This window comes from Mytilus edulis, chromosome 12 (genome assembly GCF_963676685.1).
Source record: "Mytilus edulis chromosome 12, xbMytEdul2.2, whole genome shotgun sequence".
Classification (NCBI taxonomy): domain Eukaryota; kingdom Metazoa; phylum Mollusca; class Bivalvia; order Mytilida; family Mytilidae; genus Mytilus; species Mytilus edulis.
The window spans coordinates 30,539,821-30,560,864 of NC_092355.1; the positions used below are offsets into that span (position 1 = coordinate 30,539,821).

The following is a 21,044-nucleotide window of genomic DNA, read 5'->3' on the forward strand; positions in this document are numbered from 1 at the left end:
AGCCAACTATCGTTGATGAACTGTTTCCCTTTGGCATGAAACAAAAACTTTTGTTTTATTCGAGCATCACCATGATCACTGAAAGGTCTTTTCCAGACCAAATGAGTGTCTGGCACACACAATCATAAGCCAACTATCGTTGATGAACTGTTTCCCTTTGGCATGAAACAAAAACTTCAAATCAATCATACTGAAATAAGATAGACTATACAGCGAACATAAATCAGCGAAAACAAAACAAACTTTATTTCATTACATGATGAAGACAACTCGGAACCAGCAGGGATGATATAAAGATTGTTTTGTTTTTTGAAAAGATTAGACCGTTGGTTTTCCAGTTTGAATTGATTTACGCTAGACCTTTTTGAACTATTTTAAGCGTTTTGTTCAATGTGGGCCAAGGCTCCGTTTTAAATGCCTTTCTTTGACCTGGATTGTTTGCGTTTTACTAATTGTGTGACTTGGATGGAGAATTGTCTCATTTGCTCTCATACCACATCGTCGGATTTTAGTTGTAAATTTGTCATTACCTCGCTTTGTTTGTTTATTCTCTTTTTATTTTTCCTGATCAATGTTGTATATTTATCTAATATCTGTTATATAAATACAATTTCAGCAAATTTTAAAAAGAACTCACTATAGCAGTACTTCTTTTATACATTTGCAACATTTTTTTTTAGATGGACATCAACTATTTAACTAATTTCTGACGTTTGCCTTTTTAGCACACAGATACAGCACGAACGTAATAAAAAAATCAGTCGCTATATATGAATTGCTTTCCATTATCAACTTGACATTTAATTGTAAAGCTGGATTACGAAAACAGATAAGAACAATAAATAAAGAATAAACCGCGTAGTATGAGTCATTACATAACATGAATATAAAGAAGATGCTTCTTTTCTTTGAAATGAAAAAAAATAATGTCAATGTGTTATTCAAACGAGGAAATGTGCATGTCAAATAAACACTATCATCATTTTATTGATGAATATATTTCTAACACATACTAGTACCACAATGACAATTGAAAAGACTACCGGCACCAAAATTGTTTGCATGTAATATTTAAATGAAATCCCACTCTATAAAATATAATAGAAATGCAAAATTATTCTTGTTTATAATTGGTTTTGCCATGCTCAAGTTTTGTTGATATGCTTTTCTGCATTTATTGCAGATAAAACTTTCCACTGTTTAAGTCAATGTTTTCATTTAAAAGGTTTTATACATGAAATGTTCATCACAATAAAGGAATTGATTGTAATTCTTACTGCAAGCTGCCGTCATCTTTGACAAAAATATTGCATTAACGTTATCCACTTCGTGATGGCGTCCGTAAAACTAGCTGTAACATCAATTTGCCGAGGTCACATGTACGGACACCATTTACAATGAACAATCATTCTTTTGCTTTTGTTGTAACTTTGTCAAAACATTAATTAGATACCAAGGTCATTAAAAAACATAGACAAAAAGATAAACAAGAGTATTCCAAAGAGAAAATAAACGTATCAATACAGTTAATTGAACAACATACAAAAACTAGGTCTGTAGTCTTCTTTTCAGAAACATAATTTATTAAAGGAGAAGGGGCTATAAGGGGCAAAATTGGCCCCACTTCAGAATTTATTGATATTTCTTTCAATTGGTCTCTATGATATGGAGCTTATAAAACACCAAAAATTTTATAGTTATCTCTTGCGGTTTTCTTGTTATGACGTCGTAAAAATGGTAGGCCGACTAAGCTTAAATATCAGATTTTTACGTATTTCATCCTTTTTTTATGTATTGTGTACATTTTACAATAGATTACACCTTAAATAATCAACGTGAATACATTATTACTAGTGAACCATTGTATTAATACAATGAAGAACAAAACTGATCTCCATACCGCATAGTCAGCTATAAAAGGCCCCGACAATGTAAAACAATTAAACGAGAAAACTAACGGCCTTATTTATTTTTCTTTTAACTTGAATATCCAAAAATGAGTTTGTGTGTACTTTAATGTATTCGGCTGATAAAAACACAAGAAGGTGGGACATATTACGTACTAGTATACATATAATATATGAATAAAGAACGCCATTTCATAAACTATACATTTCAACAATTACCAGCTCAACCTTAATAAAACTGAAATATTGTTAGCACATTTTTTTTATTTTTTGTTGTTAAAGTGTCTTTACAATATCATGATAATGTGATTTTAAACGACAAATGTAAAAAATTACGAAACGATGAAAAACAATTGGATTTGAAGGGACTCAAACGTACACCACCATACCCAATGCGCAGCGTGTAGGCGAATTGAACCAAATTGACCCAACAACTATTTGAAGTTAATAACTTATATTGATCATTTTGATTCATAAACAGTAGGAACCTTTTTTTCATTTCTTTACTTCTTATTCAACTAAATTGTTTATATCAATGATATGGCCATTTCATCATTGTTGGTTATATCATGGTCCAAATTATTTTTGTTTTACCAAACAGACGTTATTTAAGATTGTTCAAGTTTTTCATAATTCATATATTTTTGCAACATTTTGTTTAAACACTTTGCATATATATTTCTAATTTCATTTCATCAACTGTAAAAATTAACGTTCATTTGTAAGCATGTGAGTAACAAACTTTAAAGAACAACGATTTATAATTAATACTTAATAGTATTTTATCATCATAACATCAATTAAAAATAAAACAAATAAAAGATAAAAACACCAATTAAATAGTATGATTAAGGAATCTAAATAATAAAAAAAAAAAGAAAGAAAGAAAGAAAAAAAAAAAGAAAAATATTAAAATTCAGTTCAAGTTCAATATGCACGTGAAGTGTTGTCAAAACACGGCATTATGACGTCATAACTACAAAAAAACATTTTTTCATAAAATGAATATGTCTAACGGAAAAAGAAAGCAATACACATACGAATAAGTAGAATTTGAAAAATTCTCGAAATTGAGGCCAATTTTGCCCCTTATAGCCCCTTCTCCTTTAATCATTATCTGCTCTGGTAGGGAATACAAACAAAACTAAACGTCACAAAAGAGAAATGGCCATAATGACAGACGGGTTCCCTGTCCTTCATCTGGTTTGCTTTGACAGATCACAAGGTTAACTAGACACACGTATGTTGGAAGGGTGAGAACACGCCTAAACGCTGTATTGAGACGCGTGTGTTCTAGAGAGAAAACTGATAGGCCAGGGAGCTAATTACAAATAACGTTAATAATCAGCATCGAGAACCTACATTTTTTTTAACTAAATAGTAATGTCTTATGATAGTGGATCAATTTTCTTTTTTTTTGTGGGTGGAGGTGGGGTTTTTTTTGAGGGGGGGGGGGGGGGGGGGGGTCCAGGGTGGATTTTCCTTACTTTTGGATGACTCCCCGCCTCTTTCTCCTTGGTTTGAAACCAACTTTTGAAAATGAATGGATCCGCACCTGAGTCTGACAATTTTTTATTAATTCTAGCGAGGTATCGTTAAATGAAATCATCTTAATAAATTCAGAATGGAAACGGGGAATGTGTGAAAGAGACAACAATCCTGTCGGACAATCATATCAACTTTCCCTAATATATATGCAAATCATATAAGAATTATGATGTCATTCACACAAATTGTTATTTGATTTTTATCATCTTGGTGACTTTATCTCGATGTTGGATAAAGGCAGTAAAAAGGGGATAGAAAAAAAAAGGTGAATGGAAAGACGGGCTTTCGAAACTGAGTGATACGTTTCATCGCTTTTTCCCCATTGATCATTTTTTTTTAAATTTTTGACAGAAGATCCCAATGTTACGTCATATCATTTTCAATCTTACAAGGTATCAAAAGTACGCAAATCGGAATTTTTTTAAGGTCAAATTATTCGACAAGCCTAGATTTTGTAATATGTATTGATGAGATCTAGAGTTAAGACACGCTTTTGAGCGTCTGTGATGAGTCCTTTGTAGACAAAACGCGCGTCTGGCGCAAATACAAAATTTAAATCCTGGTATCTATGACGAGTTTATTGGGATGTGGGGTATTAGGGGAGGAAGTTGGAACGGCGAATGAAGACAAGTAAAAAGTTGGGATTCGGGATATATGGGCAGAAGGTTATAACGTGGGATGTGGGTGGTAAAAAGTGGGACATTGGAAGACGAAGTTGGAAGTGGGATGAAATTAAAAAAAATGCCCGGGGATTTGGGAAAGGATTACTCCCTCGTCACTTATCATATTTTCAGATTGGTGCCAGTATTATTTAGTTGCACTCTAAAAAAGGGCTTTTAACTTAATACGTTATCTCCTTAATTTTTCAATCTAGTTTTAAAACATCCGTAAGAATACACCTCCGACAAAACAAAATTATCTTTCGTTATTTCTGCTACTTCATATGTCATATACATGTCTAGCCAAAAATTAACACATAGTTTTCTCTATCTTATTAAATGCATCCACCTAAAAACAATCAAAATAAAAACATATCTTTTATTGTATTTATGATGTAACAGGTAATAAACATTTTATTCACTCTCAATAAAAACAAGTCGTTTTACTACCGACGATGCATCATTTAATGCGCCCAACATCGTGTCGAAGGTAACTGTTGTATGACTTTATACTCCCCACCCCCGAAAAAAAAAAAAAAAACAACAACAAAAAAAACAAAAAAAAACAAGCCAAAACAAAACAAAACATTAGAAATTCACAAGCAGAAATATGTGCCAATAAAAAGTCAACATGGTCTTTTTGATATTGATTCTTTTTATTACATTTTTATGTGTGATACGTGTCGATCTGATGAGTAAAGTTTTTTAATGATTTAATAGTTGTTCTTATATTTGTGCTGAAACCGCAATGTCCATGGTTATAGGTGGGCTTAGCATCATATACATCGTGTACGTGTTAATAGTAGGTGCCCAATCAACAAATTTGATCGATTTGCCTTAACGGAATAACATACGGCTATATTTTAATTTTCATTGGAAAGAGAAGAACAAACCTCATCGAAATACCGTTGTCGTCGTTGTCTGTCGTGGTCACGCATTTTTAAATCAGGGTCAAAGGTCAAAGCAAAAATTTCTTTTCCCACTGGATAGATCATTACCATATTCGAATTCCCCACGATATCAAAATTGAGTAGATGTTATATTTATTGTTAAAAAAGATTATGGACTGCTTAATTTCTCATTTGCCTGACATGGGCATAAATCTGTAAATGATAGATTTTGTTAGAAGCAAATGAAAACTAAATCTTGCATAAAATTCATATGACATATGACCTTCGAGAAAGAATGGAACAAGTCATTCTTCTTTTCCCATCCGAACTGAAGAGGAGAATGTAGGATAGTTTTGCTATATGGGAAGACATCACATTTATGTCTGGAGTGAAGCTCTTATACTAATAACATATTGTTTAAAAGTAGTTTTAAAAGGAAGAAGTTTGACAAGGGAGAAATTTTAAATTGTAAAATTGGAATGGAAATGAAATGGGGAATGAACTAAAGAGACAACAACCCGACCATAGAGCGACAATTTTAGCCAATTTTACGCTCAATTTGTTTAGGTCAAAATGATCTATTTTAAGTTTTGACTTGAGATCATTTAACGTAACAACTAGATCTCGAGCTGTATCTATAGATTCATCGATGTCACAATAAGAAAGGTTTGACAAATGGGAAAAAATCATCTGGGTTGTCCTTCAAGACTAAAATACAGTGCGCTTACAGATCATAAACAAGGACGACGTTGTATCACATCATGTTAAAACATGTGCGAGTGGTAAAATGGCAGATAGCAAACGCGAGACTTTTACATATTTCTTGTGTACAAGTTAAAGTGCCTGTTTGAAACCATAGCTCATGCGTATGCTGCATGGAGGGGAAGTAATGAACGCTTAAGATCAGAACATCTGTATCTTGTGACTTTATCATTATCCTACCTTTGATGTCTTTCACACCGAACATGAATAGCATGTAAAATCATGCGGGTATCTACTTCATCGGGCGTACAAAATAATTCTTAAAACCTGAATACTTCTTCTGAGCATATTAAGGGTCCTTGGAAGTGCTAGCTAGATAAATGACTTCCTCATGTATCATAGTAACTGTTTATCTACCATGATGCTGAACAATCGATTCGCCCAGAAAACGGATTAAGGCCTGCTGCTTCTCACCGACTCAAAAAGACTTTTTCCAGTCGGAAATTTGACGACCTTCTATATATGACCTGAAACACTTTTACAGACGAACAAGAACTTAATTCAACTTTAAAATCACTGTAGTTGTGGCTGCTAGTGTAAGATTTATAGCAAGAGTTGTGGTACAATATTTTGTAATCATCAGTACGAAGATGGTCTAGATCTGAAGCATCATGCAATATGCTAAAATATACATAATCTTTCAGTGCTCCCAGAGCCTCGATAAAGCTTTTGTTTGTGTTAATTCCTCGCATAATAATAAGAAATTCAGTAGAAGAAGTCTGACATATAACACACTTATTTCATTCCTACTTCATTTAGGACTTGGTGGGCATAGTTTAACAGGACTGTGAATGTGTGCCATATTCCGGGTATAAGACGTGAACGAAGGCTTTGACTTGTATATTACAATTATAACAAAACTATCAATTAAAAAAAAAAACAATTAAAGTTTAAAAACAACAAAAAAAATATTTCCTAAAACAAAACAACGATCTTCAAACTAACTAGAGTATTCTAAACATACAAATCGACCATACTAAAAGCGAAAAAGAGAAATGAAGTTAGTAACAATTGTTCTAGATAATGATAGTGTGAGCTACAAAACGATTAACGGCACGAGAAAAGGCGTGTTTGAATCAAGGCAGAATTATCACTAAATTTGTGTTTTAAATAGCTTTTTTTCTTTTCACTGAATAACATTACACGAAAGATATTTGGCATACATATGAACCATGTCTTGATGTAAACAGAGTAAAAATCCCGTGAAAGTAAGGTGCAATAAAAAAATGTTCAAAATGTGGTAAATTTCAGCTAAAAAAAATAGTCTTAGTAGTTACTAAAATCATGAAATACTTGCTCTTAAATTACATAAATCTTTTTAGCTTTCGTTATATTATAAATTTAATTTTTAAACTAAATGATAAGTATTGTTTGAACAAATAACACAGAAAGCAATACTTTTATTTTTCGTGTTGAAGACGATCTGTATGAGGAGGTATTTATGGGTTCCCTAAGAAACCACAAAATTTTGAAAAACGTGACCACGGTGGCTTACGACGACATTCATAATTGGAAAATATAATGATTTTCCGATAGTTTGCATATAAATATAGCCGTGTGTTATCCGTTAACTTAAACTCGCTAACTAGACGTCTTTTTCTATACTGGGCACCCTACTATAATGGTCGCGCAAAGATGTTGAAGGTCGAAATGAGTGCTAACGATCAACCCCAGTCCTGTAATTTCATGATTGTTGTTTGTTGTTGTAGATCATTTTTGTATTTCTACGTAATTTGGTCTATGGAGAATTAATTTTCCTTTATAGCAATTCTACCAAATTTTCTGAATGTTGTCTGGTACATGTATTTCATTGATTGTTTTGTTCATAAATCAGGCAGTTAGTTATCTTAGTTTGAAATGACTTCATTGTGATCAGTGTTGAAGGCCGTAAGATGACTGTTGGTTGTTTATTTGTACGCATTAATTTGGAGTCTGATGGAGAACTGTCTCATTGGCAATCCTACCAAATCATCTTATTTTCTTATTGTATTTCGTTTATTGTGTTGTTTTATATATCAGGAGGTTAGTTTTAGCGTTGTTTTCATTTTCCCATTTAGGTGCACTATATATCTGGCTATGCCACGGTGATATGGGTTTTGTTCATTGTTGAAGACTGTCCGGTGATCTAAAAGTGTGAACTTCTATGCCATTGGGTCTCTTCTTGAGAGTTGACTCATCGGTAATCATACCTCATTTGTTATTCATTTTTTTTTTTATTATATTCTTAGAACATAAGGCGGTTAGTTTTTGTCTCTCATTTGGATTGTTTTCATTCACTTTGACATGTCGGGACACTGGGTAGCTTGTTATGTTGTATGGGTTTCAATCATTGCTTAATGTCGTAGTGACCTACATATAGTTGTTTACTTTTTTGGTATTTGGACTCTGCTGGAAAGTTGTCTCATTGGCAATCATACTAAATCTTTTTATTTCAATTTTGTATTTCCTTTATTGTGTTAAAACAACACAGACTACAAAGATGGGACCAAGTTGTCTCATTGGCAGTCGTACCACACTTTTTTTATATATTTTATTTCTTTTACTGTATTTTTCATAAATCAGTTGGTTAGTTTTTTTTATTTGAATTCTTGTCACTTTTCCATTTTGGGGCATTACATCTTGCTATGCGATATGGGTTTTGCCCATTGTTAAAAGCATTATGGTGACCTATATCTGTTCATTACTTCTATATCCTTTGGACTATGGTGGCGAGCATACAGTGGACATCTTTTACAGCTGACCGCGTAATACAAAGAATATATTTTACGCTGTATTTGATTTGTTTAAAGATATCTAATTTTAATGAAAAGGAGAATCCTATTTTTCGTGAACATAATTGATCTATAGGTCATATTATCATTAGGAGACAAACATGTCAGACAAGCTACATGTATATGTGCATGCCAAGAAATCCTCGCTAAAAATTCCGGTCGACCCCCTACGGCAGTCATTAGTAGCTAAAGATTTGATTCCATTGAAGGAATTAATTTATGACCTCCATGTACGTGTCGCTTAGAACACAGCCATTATACCAAATGGTCAATATTAATCATCCATGTAATTTGCTCTATGGGGTGTTTGCAGAATTTCAACGGAGGCAATTTTTTGGCATGGGAGAAAGGAAGAAAGACCAATCACAATTTGTCCTATATTTTTTTTCTCTTTTTTAATTACATAAAAAAAAACCCGTTTCAAATATAGAGTTCATAAGATACAAATATTCCCTGTGGAACCCCCCCTTTTATTTGGGCTCTCTATTTTCAACCCTCGAATTAAGCTTTCGAATCTACTTAAAATTAAAACCTTGCTTTCTAACCAATCTATTCATGTACCGGACCGGCAACTTTCTTTATTTAATAGGAAATTCTACAGTGCCGTTATACACATGCATGTTGTTTGCTTGGAGTCTCCGCCCGAAAAGAAAGAAATAGTCTAACTCCAAGATATTATATTCCTGCATCACGTGATTTTTACCATGTGGAGCTTACATTTGAATAAATACCAAATATGGAAAGTGAAACTACAATTCAAAACATAAAGTCGGAAGGCACAAATAAGAAAAAGAAAGGGTTTTTTTTGGCAAAAGGTGCAGGTAAATTCTCTCCGTGTTCAAATATACATGAAATATTTGCCACTGCCCCTTTTCTGTTCTATGAATTCTAACCCTGAGTTTTCTATCTGTTACTCCATGCCAAGATATCCTCGCTAAAAATTCCGGTCGACCCCCTACGGCAGTCATTAGTAGCTAAAGATTTGATTTCATTGAAGGAATTAATTTATGACCTTCATGTACGTGTCGCTTAGAACACAGCCATATACCAAATGGTCAATATTAATCATCCATGTAATTTGCTCTATGGGGTGTTTGCAGAATTTCAACGGAGGCAATTTCTTGGCATGGTGAACGTGTGTGTATTTTTGTGTGCAAAAACTCCCACTACATGTACAATGTGCTTCAATTGATAAAAACAATTCAATAAAACAGTTTTGTCATAGTAATTTTTTAATTCAATAAATTGCAATTTGTAAACAGAGAGAGAGTAAACATTTCAATAACTATAAAATAAAAAAGGAATAAAGTGAACGTTCTATAAATGTAAAACAATGTAAAGAGTATCCAATTTCTTTAAATAAATAAGTACAAAAAGTACGTACTTAATCTAGTGAATACAATGTAAAGGTCCGTTTCAATTTGATCGCATAAATTAGTCCGTTGTTCCTGAACCATGTTTAGGTTTAAATACACATACAAAATACATATATGCACATATACAATGAAGATGATGAGTAATGCTACATTTACATGTCAGATGGTTGTCGCTTCTCTAAATATTTTTGCATGTTCGGCAATTTCTGCACGTTTTCGTAAAACGTTTTGATTTCGGCAAAGTCTTTGTATAAATCTGCACCCATACCTTTACCCTCGGTTATTTTGTCAACCATATCAAAGAAAGCAACGTCTGCAAGTGAAAGCTACAAAGATAAAACAAGAAGAGAATTACATCATTTTCCTTGACCATTTTTTCATGATCAGTTTTGTAAAACTTTCCTTAAATACTAAGTGTCACTAGATCAAAGGGTCCACTGCTTTTCTCAATTAAAGCACAACATGTGGAGTGTAATCTATATCTGTATAATTGAATATCCCCATACTTTGTCAACGTACACGGGTGAAATAAATTTATAGACACCAGAATTAAAATTGTGTACTCCAGACTCACGTTTTGACTATTAAAGACTTACCAGTGACCGTCGTATATATAAAAGGAGGAAATAAAATACGAATTTACATTAAAAAACGTACACGGGTGAAATAAATTTATAGACACCAGAATTAAAATTGTGTACTCCAGACTCACGTTTTGACTATTAAAGACTCACCAGTGACCGTCGTATATAAAAGAGGGAAATAAAATACGAAGTTACCTTAAAAAACAAAAGTACAGTTTGCCTTTATAATGATGTATAATGTATAAGCTTGTTCCAGAGAGTTTGTTTTTCTGCCATTTTCAACATTAACCCAGTCGCATTTTTGCGGAAATCTCTAGATTTTGTTAGTCTTGTGTTTTTATTTTTAATTTGGTTCATTTGTATGTTTTTGAATTAATGTGGCGTTCATTTTGCTAAACAATTATAGATCGTTGTTCAGGGGGCCATCTAAAACCCGCTGTGTGTGGTATTTTCCTCGGTGAGTTGAAGACTAATTGGTGGCCTTGTGGTGTTTTCTGTTCTTTTGTCTTGTCTTTTTGACACATACAGTACCCTGTTTCCCATCTCTATTCTTTAATTGTATAATTATCAACATTTATATAACAGTAATATATTTCTTGATATTTCCCCATAAAAAGTGATAAATGTTACCTTAAACAGTCTCCGGGACAAGTTTGCAATTCCGCTGAGTGCAAAAGTTGTCACCTTAATTTTTGGAGTTAAGTCAAAACAAAGTTGATAACTTGGTTGGTATTGGTTCCCTGATAGTTGTCCTAAAATTTTTTGGATCTAGCACCACTGTTGAAAAAGTTATGCCCCTTTTTTCAACAATTTCCTCAGAGGAAAAGTACTTTTCCTCAAGGGAAATCAAATTTCCCTGAAGGAAAAAGATTTTTCCTCAAGGGAAATTGTTTTTTCCTCAAGGGAAAACGATTTCCCTTAGGGAATTTGCTGCATAATTATTTCCTTTGAGGAAATTCTATTTCCTTAGAGGAAATTCTTTTTCCTTAGAGGAAATTCTTTTTCCTTTGAGGAAATTTGCAGCTTCAAATTTTCCTTGGAGGAAATACTTTTTCCTGTGAGGAAATTTGTAGCTTCAAATTTTCCTTGGAGGAAATACTTTTTCCTGTGAGGAAATTTTTGACAAACACTTTTCCTTGGAGGAAAATTCAAGACAACAAATTTCCTCTAGGGAAATCATTGTTCTTCAAATTTCCTCTAAGGAAATTTCTGAAGATCAAATTTCCCTTAAGGAAATGTTTTCTCTTATTTTTACTTGTTGAACATTTCTTCACTACACCATGTATACAAACAGTATGAATATAATTATTACAAGACTGTATAATTGATGCAAATGATATTTAAAACTTTAATAAATGTTTGACTCAACATTTTAATGACATTGAAAATAATACAGTCTGACTGTTTAGATCTAGGTATTGTTTATACTTTTTTTATAAATTTAACTTTGATTTATAATTTTTTTTGGAGCAAATGCTTCTATTTTCTTTGTAATTGTTTCAATGCGATACATTAATAAGCAACCAATTTGAATGTCATACCATTTGTAGTGTTCTAAAGAATTTGTTTATATATTTGCAGATTAAATAATAAAATAAACACTTTTCGTGTTATTTTAAATTAGAATTTCTTCTGTTTCAGCTTGTGTACAGTTATTCAATCCACTACGTAAGAATTCAGTGAATACATTATTCCATTCACTAAACAATTCCCTTCAATTCTAAGAGAAATCATTTTTGCAAATTGTTCTTCAATGATCTTCTTCTGTATATTTGATATGAGGGAGCGATGTAAATGAGTGGATAAAACTGGTGTTCCTTTTTTCAACAACAAAATAGTATTTGTTCAGCATTCTCCTTTCTTTTGATTAAGATATGTTGTTGCTTTTATGCAATAGTGTTTTTGTGTATCTATGATAGAACTCCATTTTGTTTATGGTCATTATCATGTGATAATGTTGAAATTTCCTATTTCTTTTTTGCAGGAAAGCACACATTCCATTTCAAATTAATCCAATTATGCACTATGTAAATAAATTTCAACTATAAGTTTCCTCTTCAGTAATGACCTATTGATCATGAAAACCAAGATGTCTGATCACCTATAAATACACAAAATAAACAAATAAAATGTTATAAATGGAGAGAGAAACAGCAATAAATGTTTTTCATGTGTATCTTTCCTTATTAAAATACATTAAGTAAACTTGAACTCGAGAAAAATAAATAACTGCGATGTAGACTAGAAAGTATAAAATGCCAAATAAAGTATTCACGAAAAATTAGTTGATTTACAGAAGTCAAGTCCGTGTTTGCAGGAAATTTACATAATTGGTTGTCTGGTGGAGAGTTGTCTTATTGGCAATCATACCACATCTTATTTTTATATAACCTTGCCATATTCCTATTGTGCCTGTCCAAAGTTCAGAGCCTGTAGCTTTTGTCAGTTTAGTCTGACACTAAAAGTTAGTGGTTGTTGTTGTTGTTGTTTCATACCGGTCATATTTATTTTTTGTAATTTATTTTGTTATAAACTAGGCAATTACCATGATTAGTTTTACAGTTTGGATTGTTTCAATGTTTCATCTTTAGGTCTTTTATAGCTGCCTACTTTGACTATAGTACAGGGTATGGATTTTCTCATTATTGAAGGTCGTAACAGGCCTACAATTGCTTTCTCAAAGCCATGATAGTTTTCATATTTAATATACCACATCTTTTAAATTTTATAGTAATCATGATACTAGTAATCATCTTTCAAGTTCAATAACTTTTTTAAAATTAAAAGGTGCCTTACCATTTAGGTTTAGTTGGCTTCTGCAAATTTTACATTGCCTATCATTTCTGCTGTATATAATTTCTCTGTATCTTCTATAGTTCTTGTCCTATACATAAAAGAGTAAAAGTTGAATGACATATTGCATCAATATTTTTTTCTGTTTAATGTACATTATGTATATTAATGTGTGTTTAATAAAAATCTAAACCATGAGTGCTCGATAAGCTTCTTGCCCTTATAGCTGGTCTTTAAGCTTTAAATGAATTTTAATGATCGACTAAAAAACTATGAGCACTGTGCAAATAAGACCCCTGCCCTCCAAAAAAAAAAAAAACATGCACAAACAGTGGTATTTATTGACATAAAACATGTATATAATTTGGCTCCATTTATAGATATATATCTCAAGTGACTATAAGTTTAAGGCTGTGATTTTTTTAACAAATCTATAAATTTCTAAAACCTTTCAAAGTTTTTGAAAATGGACAATTTTAAAATAACTTTGCAACAACTAAAGTTCCTTAACTCTGCATCTTATAAAAAAATATACATGATAAATAGGGAATGATACTCCAGCTAGCATATTATTCAAAGTTTTAAAGGAACATAACTGAAGAACGGTAAAAGTTTTACTACCAAAATTTGAAATTGATCTGATTAAAATTGTGATAAAAAGTATTTTTTTAAAGTTTAATAAAATTTGGTTGAGGGAAACTTAAGTTAGAAGGCCGAAACATTTTTTTCCATTTTTAAAGAACATAACTATAGAATTTAGTAAAAGAGACACTAACAAAATTCAAACTTAATCTGTATTTTGTGATGATAAGCATTGTGTATTGATTTCATAACATTTGGTTGAGACAAACTAAATTTTAGAGAACAGGAAACCAAAAATTCAGCATATTTTCCCCATTTCTAAAGGGGCATAACTCTGATACTCTAGTACAGTAACACTGACATCACCAAAATTCAAACTTGATATGAGAATTGTGATAACAAGCTTTTGTAAAAGTTTAATTGAATTTGGTTGAGGCAAACTAAAGTACTGTAAGAGAACAAAAAACAACTTTGGGACAGACAGACAAACGATCTGACAAGTGTTAAACATTATGCCCCCTCCACTTTGGGTCATAACAATAAAAAGGGAGTTTGTCAAGATATAAAAACAATTCACCAAAGTTTCATAAAAATTTGTGAAAGCATTCTTGAGACTATCCTAATCCCAAGTCATGATAGTACAATGACATAAATCAGATTTTTTTTTAAATTAAAAGGAAAATTATCATGTTTATGTTATACAAAAATAATTCACCAAGTTTCATGAAAATTGCTCAAAGCATTATTAATAGTATACGTACTGGAAAAATCCCCCCTTTTATGAATAAAATCCCTAACTTTATATTAAAAATTTAAAATCCCTAAAAATTAAAAAGGAGCTTAATCATGTTAATTATCATGATTATATCAATAGATAATTCACCAAAGTATTATGAAAATTTTATGATTAATGTATTCTAATTCCAAGACTATCTAAGACATGGTTTGTTTGAATTAAAAAAGTTGGAATACAGTACCTGCTAGAATTCAGGAGAATTAGACCAAATCAGGCTATCTTCTAGATTATCAGACAATTGACTGTACATAGAAAAGGAATTTTCTTTTTTCTTTTTTCTTATTTAGCTATTTGTTATCTCTGTCCTTAATATATACTGAACTAAGCCATTTTTTCACATATTTTTTTTTGTTTTTTCTCTCTTGTGACTTGTTATTTAACATAACAAAAAACACCAAAGGCAATGAAAGAGAAACTGACAATGCCAAGGCAAAACATAAGATGCAGAAAAGAAAAACAAAACACTAAGCAACACCAACATCACCAAAAAACTAGTGTTGAATTCATGTGCTCAGTCAGTCAGTGAGAGTTCGCAGATCCTGACCTACTATATCTATGCTTAAAAACCTAAAAATCATATAGTTCTTAACATATTTTGTAAATTTATACTTGATTAAAATGTTGTCATAAATAGCATAGACACCTCTGAGTTTTGAGAACCACATGTGTTAATTTGTGCGAGTATAATCATTGATAATCATGCACAAGATTGACTTTTAAAAGCCTATATATTGAAATTTTCTGAAAATATTGCATGCATTTATTAATATGACCAATTTCAAGAAATGCACAAAGATGTGAGATGATTTATATAATTGCACTTTTCCTAATTCAGGAGCCAGAAGTTATGGCCTTTGTGACCTTTGTATGATTTTTATTTTAGTTTCTTTTTTTTATATTGAAGAGTTTAGTATGACGTCCATTATCACTCAACTAATATACATTTTTGTTTAATGGCAAGCTAAAGCATGTCTCACAGGCACGGATCCAGGGGGGGGGGGGGGGGGGCTGAAGGTTGGACATGTTGGAACCCCCCCTTTCTTTATTGGACGATCAATGCATTTGAATGGGGACATGTAGTTGGACACCCCCCCCCCCCCCCCCCAAAAAAAAAAATTGTCCTGGGTTAGGAACCCCTCCTTTATATGACTAGATCCACCCCAGTCTCAGGTTGCGGGATTTTCTCGTTGCAATGAAGACCCATCGGTGACCTATGGCTGTTATCTGCTCTTTGGTCATGTTGTTATCTCTTTGATACATTCCCCATTTCCATTTCCATTTTCTTTTCGGTTCTATTATAAATATTAGAAACGAGTTTGGCGCCTTTACAAAAATATAATTGTCTGTGCTGATAGGGGAGTATGTGTGCATACCAATATTTAAATTTTCTAGGCCTTCTTTTTGAATATTTTGTGCATTTCTTGGTAAAATACTGTCAGACATCGAGTGCTGTTGTTTTACAAAAACGGTCAAGTAATGTAGGGGAAAGAAACTAACTAAAAAGACCAAAATAAGCCACAACTAATGGGGGTCTCATTGGGGGTTCTGTTCACGGATCCCGCTTAGTTACTACTTATTTTTTTAGATTCTCGCATGATGCCATCCCGCGTACACTATGTAAGTGAACAATTCTGCTACTTTTGTAATTTCCCATGTCCCGCTAAACTTCATTTCGCGTTTTCACGGCACAATAATTTGAGGGAGGATAGGACCTTTATCGGGACTGCGGGATCGGGTGTTTTTAAGCTCTGGATTTCGGGATTGACCCTTTCGGGATACGATAATTCTTTTTTCGAATTTCGGGACCTCTGGATTTCGTGTTTTTTAAGCCCGGGATTTCGGGATTTCGTGTTTTTAAGCTCGGGATTTCGGGATCAGTACCCCTCCTACCCTCCCTCATAATTTGACTTTCATGTGTCACGTTTACAAAAAATACGCCTCGACAATCCCGAGTCCCGCTCAGACCCCCCTTATAGGTACATAATGAATAGTTTACTATGTAGTCAGTAGTCGGGTCAAATACACATGTATACACTTTTAGACGACCTTAGATTCATTTCACAGCGAAAATACTCATTAATATTGAACATTTTAGATCACTTTACATTTAGATTTTATAACTTTTAAAATAAAGACCATATAGATTTAAGATCATTTAATCGAAAGATTATAATTTGTCAATGCGCAACTGTAACCAGGTACTGCATTTTTTTTTTTGCATGCGTTAAGTTAAAAGTGCCGGGAATAGAAAAGCAAGTTAAACTTCTCATCTGGACTTTTTAATAAGTCTGTATACCGGACCTCTTCTCTATTTTGGGATTGAAAAAAAATCTAAAGTTAAAAATGCGGTTTTGAGCCTATTTCTTCTTTTTAATTTGGTAACACGTTAAGCCATTAGCGACACTAATATGGTATATTACCAATAATAAGGCCATATATTTCGGTGTGTAGAAATACCGCAAAAGACTTCTTAGTGCACTAAGAAGAAAGTTTTTGCATTAAGGACACTAAAACGATGTTTTAAGATCACAGCGAACATGAATATAAGAGGATATGATTAAATACCTCAAATCTATAAAGTTAGGTATCAATAGATTTTGTAATTTTGAAGTTAAATGACTTTTTAATCAACGCCTGCCACTCGCCACGTGACCAACGGTTTATTGCAGATTCCCGAATCATCATGTTCAATCAACCTAATCCAATAAACAATTGTCTTTTGATCGTTACTTATTGATTAATCAATGGTTGTTAACCTAACGGTTTAGCGTGGTATAAATTCAAGTTTATGAAAGAAAAATAAAAAATAAATTTTGTGTTTTAAAACTTTGCCTTTGTTATATATATTTAGTTTTTAAGGAAATTGCTATGCAAGCTTTTTTTTTTATTTAAAGAACCCTATTTTGAGATAAAAATTGAGAAACAAATGCTTTTGATATTTCATTTCCTTACTAACAACACAAGAGTTTACATACTATCATTATTCCTTGAAAGACATTTGAGAGTATGTGGTGTCCATGGGGTTCTTCAAAATCCGATTACAGAAGTAACATATAGAAAAACTCCAAGAGGTAAAATTATATTACGTTTTAAAAAGAGAATTATAGAATAAATCATAACTGTCTTCTATGAACGATAACTTTAAACTGGTGTCAATGCTTTTTTTAACAATTCATCTTTATTTCAACAATTGAAGATGAATACCATTTTATTTTATAATGTAATAAGCACTATGGGCAGGCGCGGATCCAGAGCTTGAAGTGGGGGTTTGGGGGAGGGGTTATGTGAGAAATGTTTAAAACACTAGAGAAGTTTTCATGTTATACCAAACCATATGTTTTTCAATAAATGGCACACTTTTTGTTCATCCGGCATATGGTTACTCTAAATAAAATTTTAAGTATTAATTTTATAAGGTTAATTATTTGATTACAGATCGTATCTACCCAATTTGCAATTGTTGTATCACTCTAAGGGAGGCTACTAAAGATATATATAATAAAATATAGAGATAGCAGCCTTGGATTGTCTTAATTAAATCCTTTGGTCCTCTAATTATCAAGTTACCCTCTGGCCAATGTTATTATGACTTGTGTATATTTAAAGAAGTGTAGTGACAACGTGTCACCCTATTCAGTGCTAGATATTCAAATTATAGTAAAGATAACATTAAAACAAGAAATGGTTAATACAAAAAATATTTTAAGATTTTCAACCGGGGGTGGGGGCTCGCTTTAACCCCCTAAATCCGCTAATGATGTGGGAAAACTAAATTATTTAGTTAACTTAATCATATGACTCTTAAGCCCGTTCTGCCATTATTAAGAAACGCTAAAGAACGGAAATGTATGATTTTAAGATTTGGAAATGAATGAAATTGGTGTCACAAATGGTATGTCTGCTTGTATTTAAAATATTTTATAAATAGATATAATGCTCATATACATAATTATTAACGGTTGTTTTACTTCGCTTATTTATAGCATTTAACAAATAACTTCGTATTCTTATTTTCGGCATCAAATAAAAAAAATGGAATAAATATATTTTAAAAGACAAGGAAAGTGAATTAAAAAATATATACAACAAAAATAAGCGAAAGGAGATGTGGTACGGCTGTCAATGAAACACCTATCCACAAAAGTTAAAAATGAAGAAGATGTCAGAAATAAATTGGTCATAATTTATTTACAGTCTAAAACATCGAAGGGACTAAACATCAACCTATACATATTTATACTTGTAATGCATTTGTATATAAACATCGAATCAGAAATATGTTCCTTTCCTAAACATGTTTAAAAACATTGCTGTGATAGTTATCAAAAGTACCAGGATTATAATTTAGTACGCCAGACGCGCGTTTCGTCTACACAAGACTCATCAGTAACGCTCAAATCGAAATATTGATAAATGGCATAGTTCTTAACATTAGAAAAATGAATGAAGTATTGGCAACTGGACGTTAAGCAACCAAATATCAATCCTCACTTTTCCGTGAAGTGTTCACAATTATTTGTCTTTTTAAAATTAAAAGGATGAAAAATCCCAAACTGAAAAGAGTTGAAAATACGCTATTAATTTAGAAGTAAAAAATATAGCAGACAGAATAAATACGGCAAAAACAAACAAATGAAAAAAAAAAATAGAGAACAATTTGAAATACCATATACATGTTTAATCAGTATACTAGTAGATTATTCACGGGCCAAGGTTGAGCGAACATGAATTGCTATCGATTATACTAAAGGTGACAATCAACTTTTTGAGGCACGTGTCGAGAAAACATTAGAAAAAATATAATTTAAAATTATGAAAGGAGTAGGTCCTTAGTGCACATTTTTGTTCTTAGTGCACTAAGGAGGTCCTTTGCGGTGTTTCTACGGACCCCATATATTTGAAGCTGTTCAAAATTCTGTACATTATAGGTACGTGTATCAGATCGGACAATAATTTTCATATATATAAAAAGAATTACTGTATAAGTTTATCTAGTATGAAATATGTCCACTGGACCGACCGTGTAAGTGCTATATATTATATCATGTATATAGCCAGTCAAAAAGATGTGGTACTATGATTGCCAATGAGACAACTATCCACAAAAGACCAAAATGACACAAACATTAACAACTATAGGTCACACAAGGTCGTTAAAAATTTCCATTTGTTGTTGTCCACTGAAAATAATCTCATAAAAACACGAATCCCCGTTTACTCAATTCCACCTTTATTTGTTAATATTTCTTTATCTTTTTCTTTTGATTTTATCATATCTTTTTTGTGAAATATTTTGTGTGGTCGAACATGAAATTGCCTCCGATGTGTTTAATGTCATCTGTTGCAATATATGCTAAGTACTACACGTGGACAGGATGTTCCCCAGAAAATAAGTTATACACACCCCGATATAACCCCGAGGGTACACGCTACTGTCATATGGAAAATTACTGGGTCACCTGTAAGATGGTAATCAGCCATGCAACTAATTAGGTTACTGACCATGTCACTTCAATTTAAAAAGTTTATCGTTAGATATCAAAATGATCAATTCATTTTAATTAAAAATTTAAGAACTAAAGGATTTATCATTAAAATGAAGTGAAATAATTCAACCAAATCGTATATAGATTATATACATATTTTTTTGTTTATCTATGCCGGAAAGAATTGAAAAACTGTATTTATAATTTTTGATTTGTTTTATAGAAATCTGTGTAGGTCTCATGAAATGGAACTCACGCAACGCATGCCTAATTAAGATTTATAAATTTATTGAAAAATATAACAAAAATTTAGTTTTGATATTAAATTAAAGTTACCTTTCCGCGCTGTAATTTATTTGATATGACATGAATCAAGCAATTTTTGTTGAGGGATTTATGGGTTTGTCCATACAACGTATAAAAAAAGAAGTGTATGTTATTAGTATTTCACATGCCTTGTTTTCGCCTTGAAGCTCATTATTCAGAGTGTTTCAGACAAGATGATGAAAATAACGTGCAAGATACTTTTTTCGATCATCGTGAAGAGACAATTTTAATTCCCATTCCTCGATGCACTCTACCCCTGTTGAATTGTATATTTATAATTCCTCGTGCTTTTAATTAGCCCCCCCCCCCCTTTCGTGGTTTCCGTTATGCCAACAAATACCCGGGGCTTGATTTACATGTAAAATCATGGGCGGATCCAGCCATGATAAAGGGGGTTCCAACTACATGTCTCCATTAAATAAGGGGTGTCGTTGCCGCTGGTTTTCTGTTACCCCACCCTTTTCATATAATTTAGATTTCAAAAGTGTATACCTTATTCATATATTGTGTAGGTTAAAATGTTATCTTTTCCCATATTGTTTGCGTTTTGATTGGTGTGTAAT

The 21,044-nt window shown here is 32.3% G+C and overlaps 1 protein-coding gene and 1 long non-coding RNA gene across 2 annotated transcripts in view; both read right to left on the reverse strand.

The window, feature by feature from the left end:
• Nucleotides 1–9,751: 9,751 nt before the first annotated feature.
• Nucleotides 9,752–21,044, reverse strand: part of LOC139498235 (glutathione S-transferase 1-like) — a 21,680-nt gene continuing 10,387 nt past the window's right edge. The window contains exon 5 of the mRNA XM_071286604.1: nucleotides 9,752–10,240. Coding sequence (XP_071142705.1) covers nucleotides 10,066–10,240 — 175 coding nt within the window. The 3' untranslated portion in view covers nucleotides 9,752–10,065. The remainder of the gene's footprint in view (nucleotides 10,241–21,044) is intronic.
• Nucleotides 11,821–16,737, reverse strand: LOC139498233 (uncharacterized). Its single transcript, XR_011657860.1, has 3 exons — nucleotides 16,042–16,737; nucleotides 13,294–13,381; nucleotides 11,821–12,598 (listed from the first exon to the last, which is right to left on the reverse strand). It is a non-coding gene; the product is annotated as an uncharacterized lncRNA (long non-coding RNA).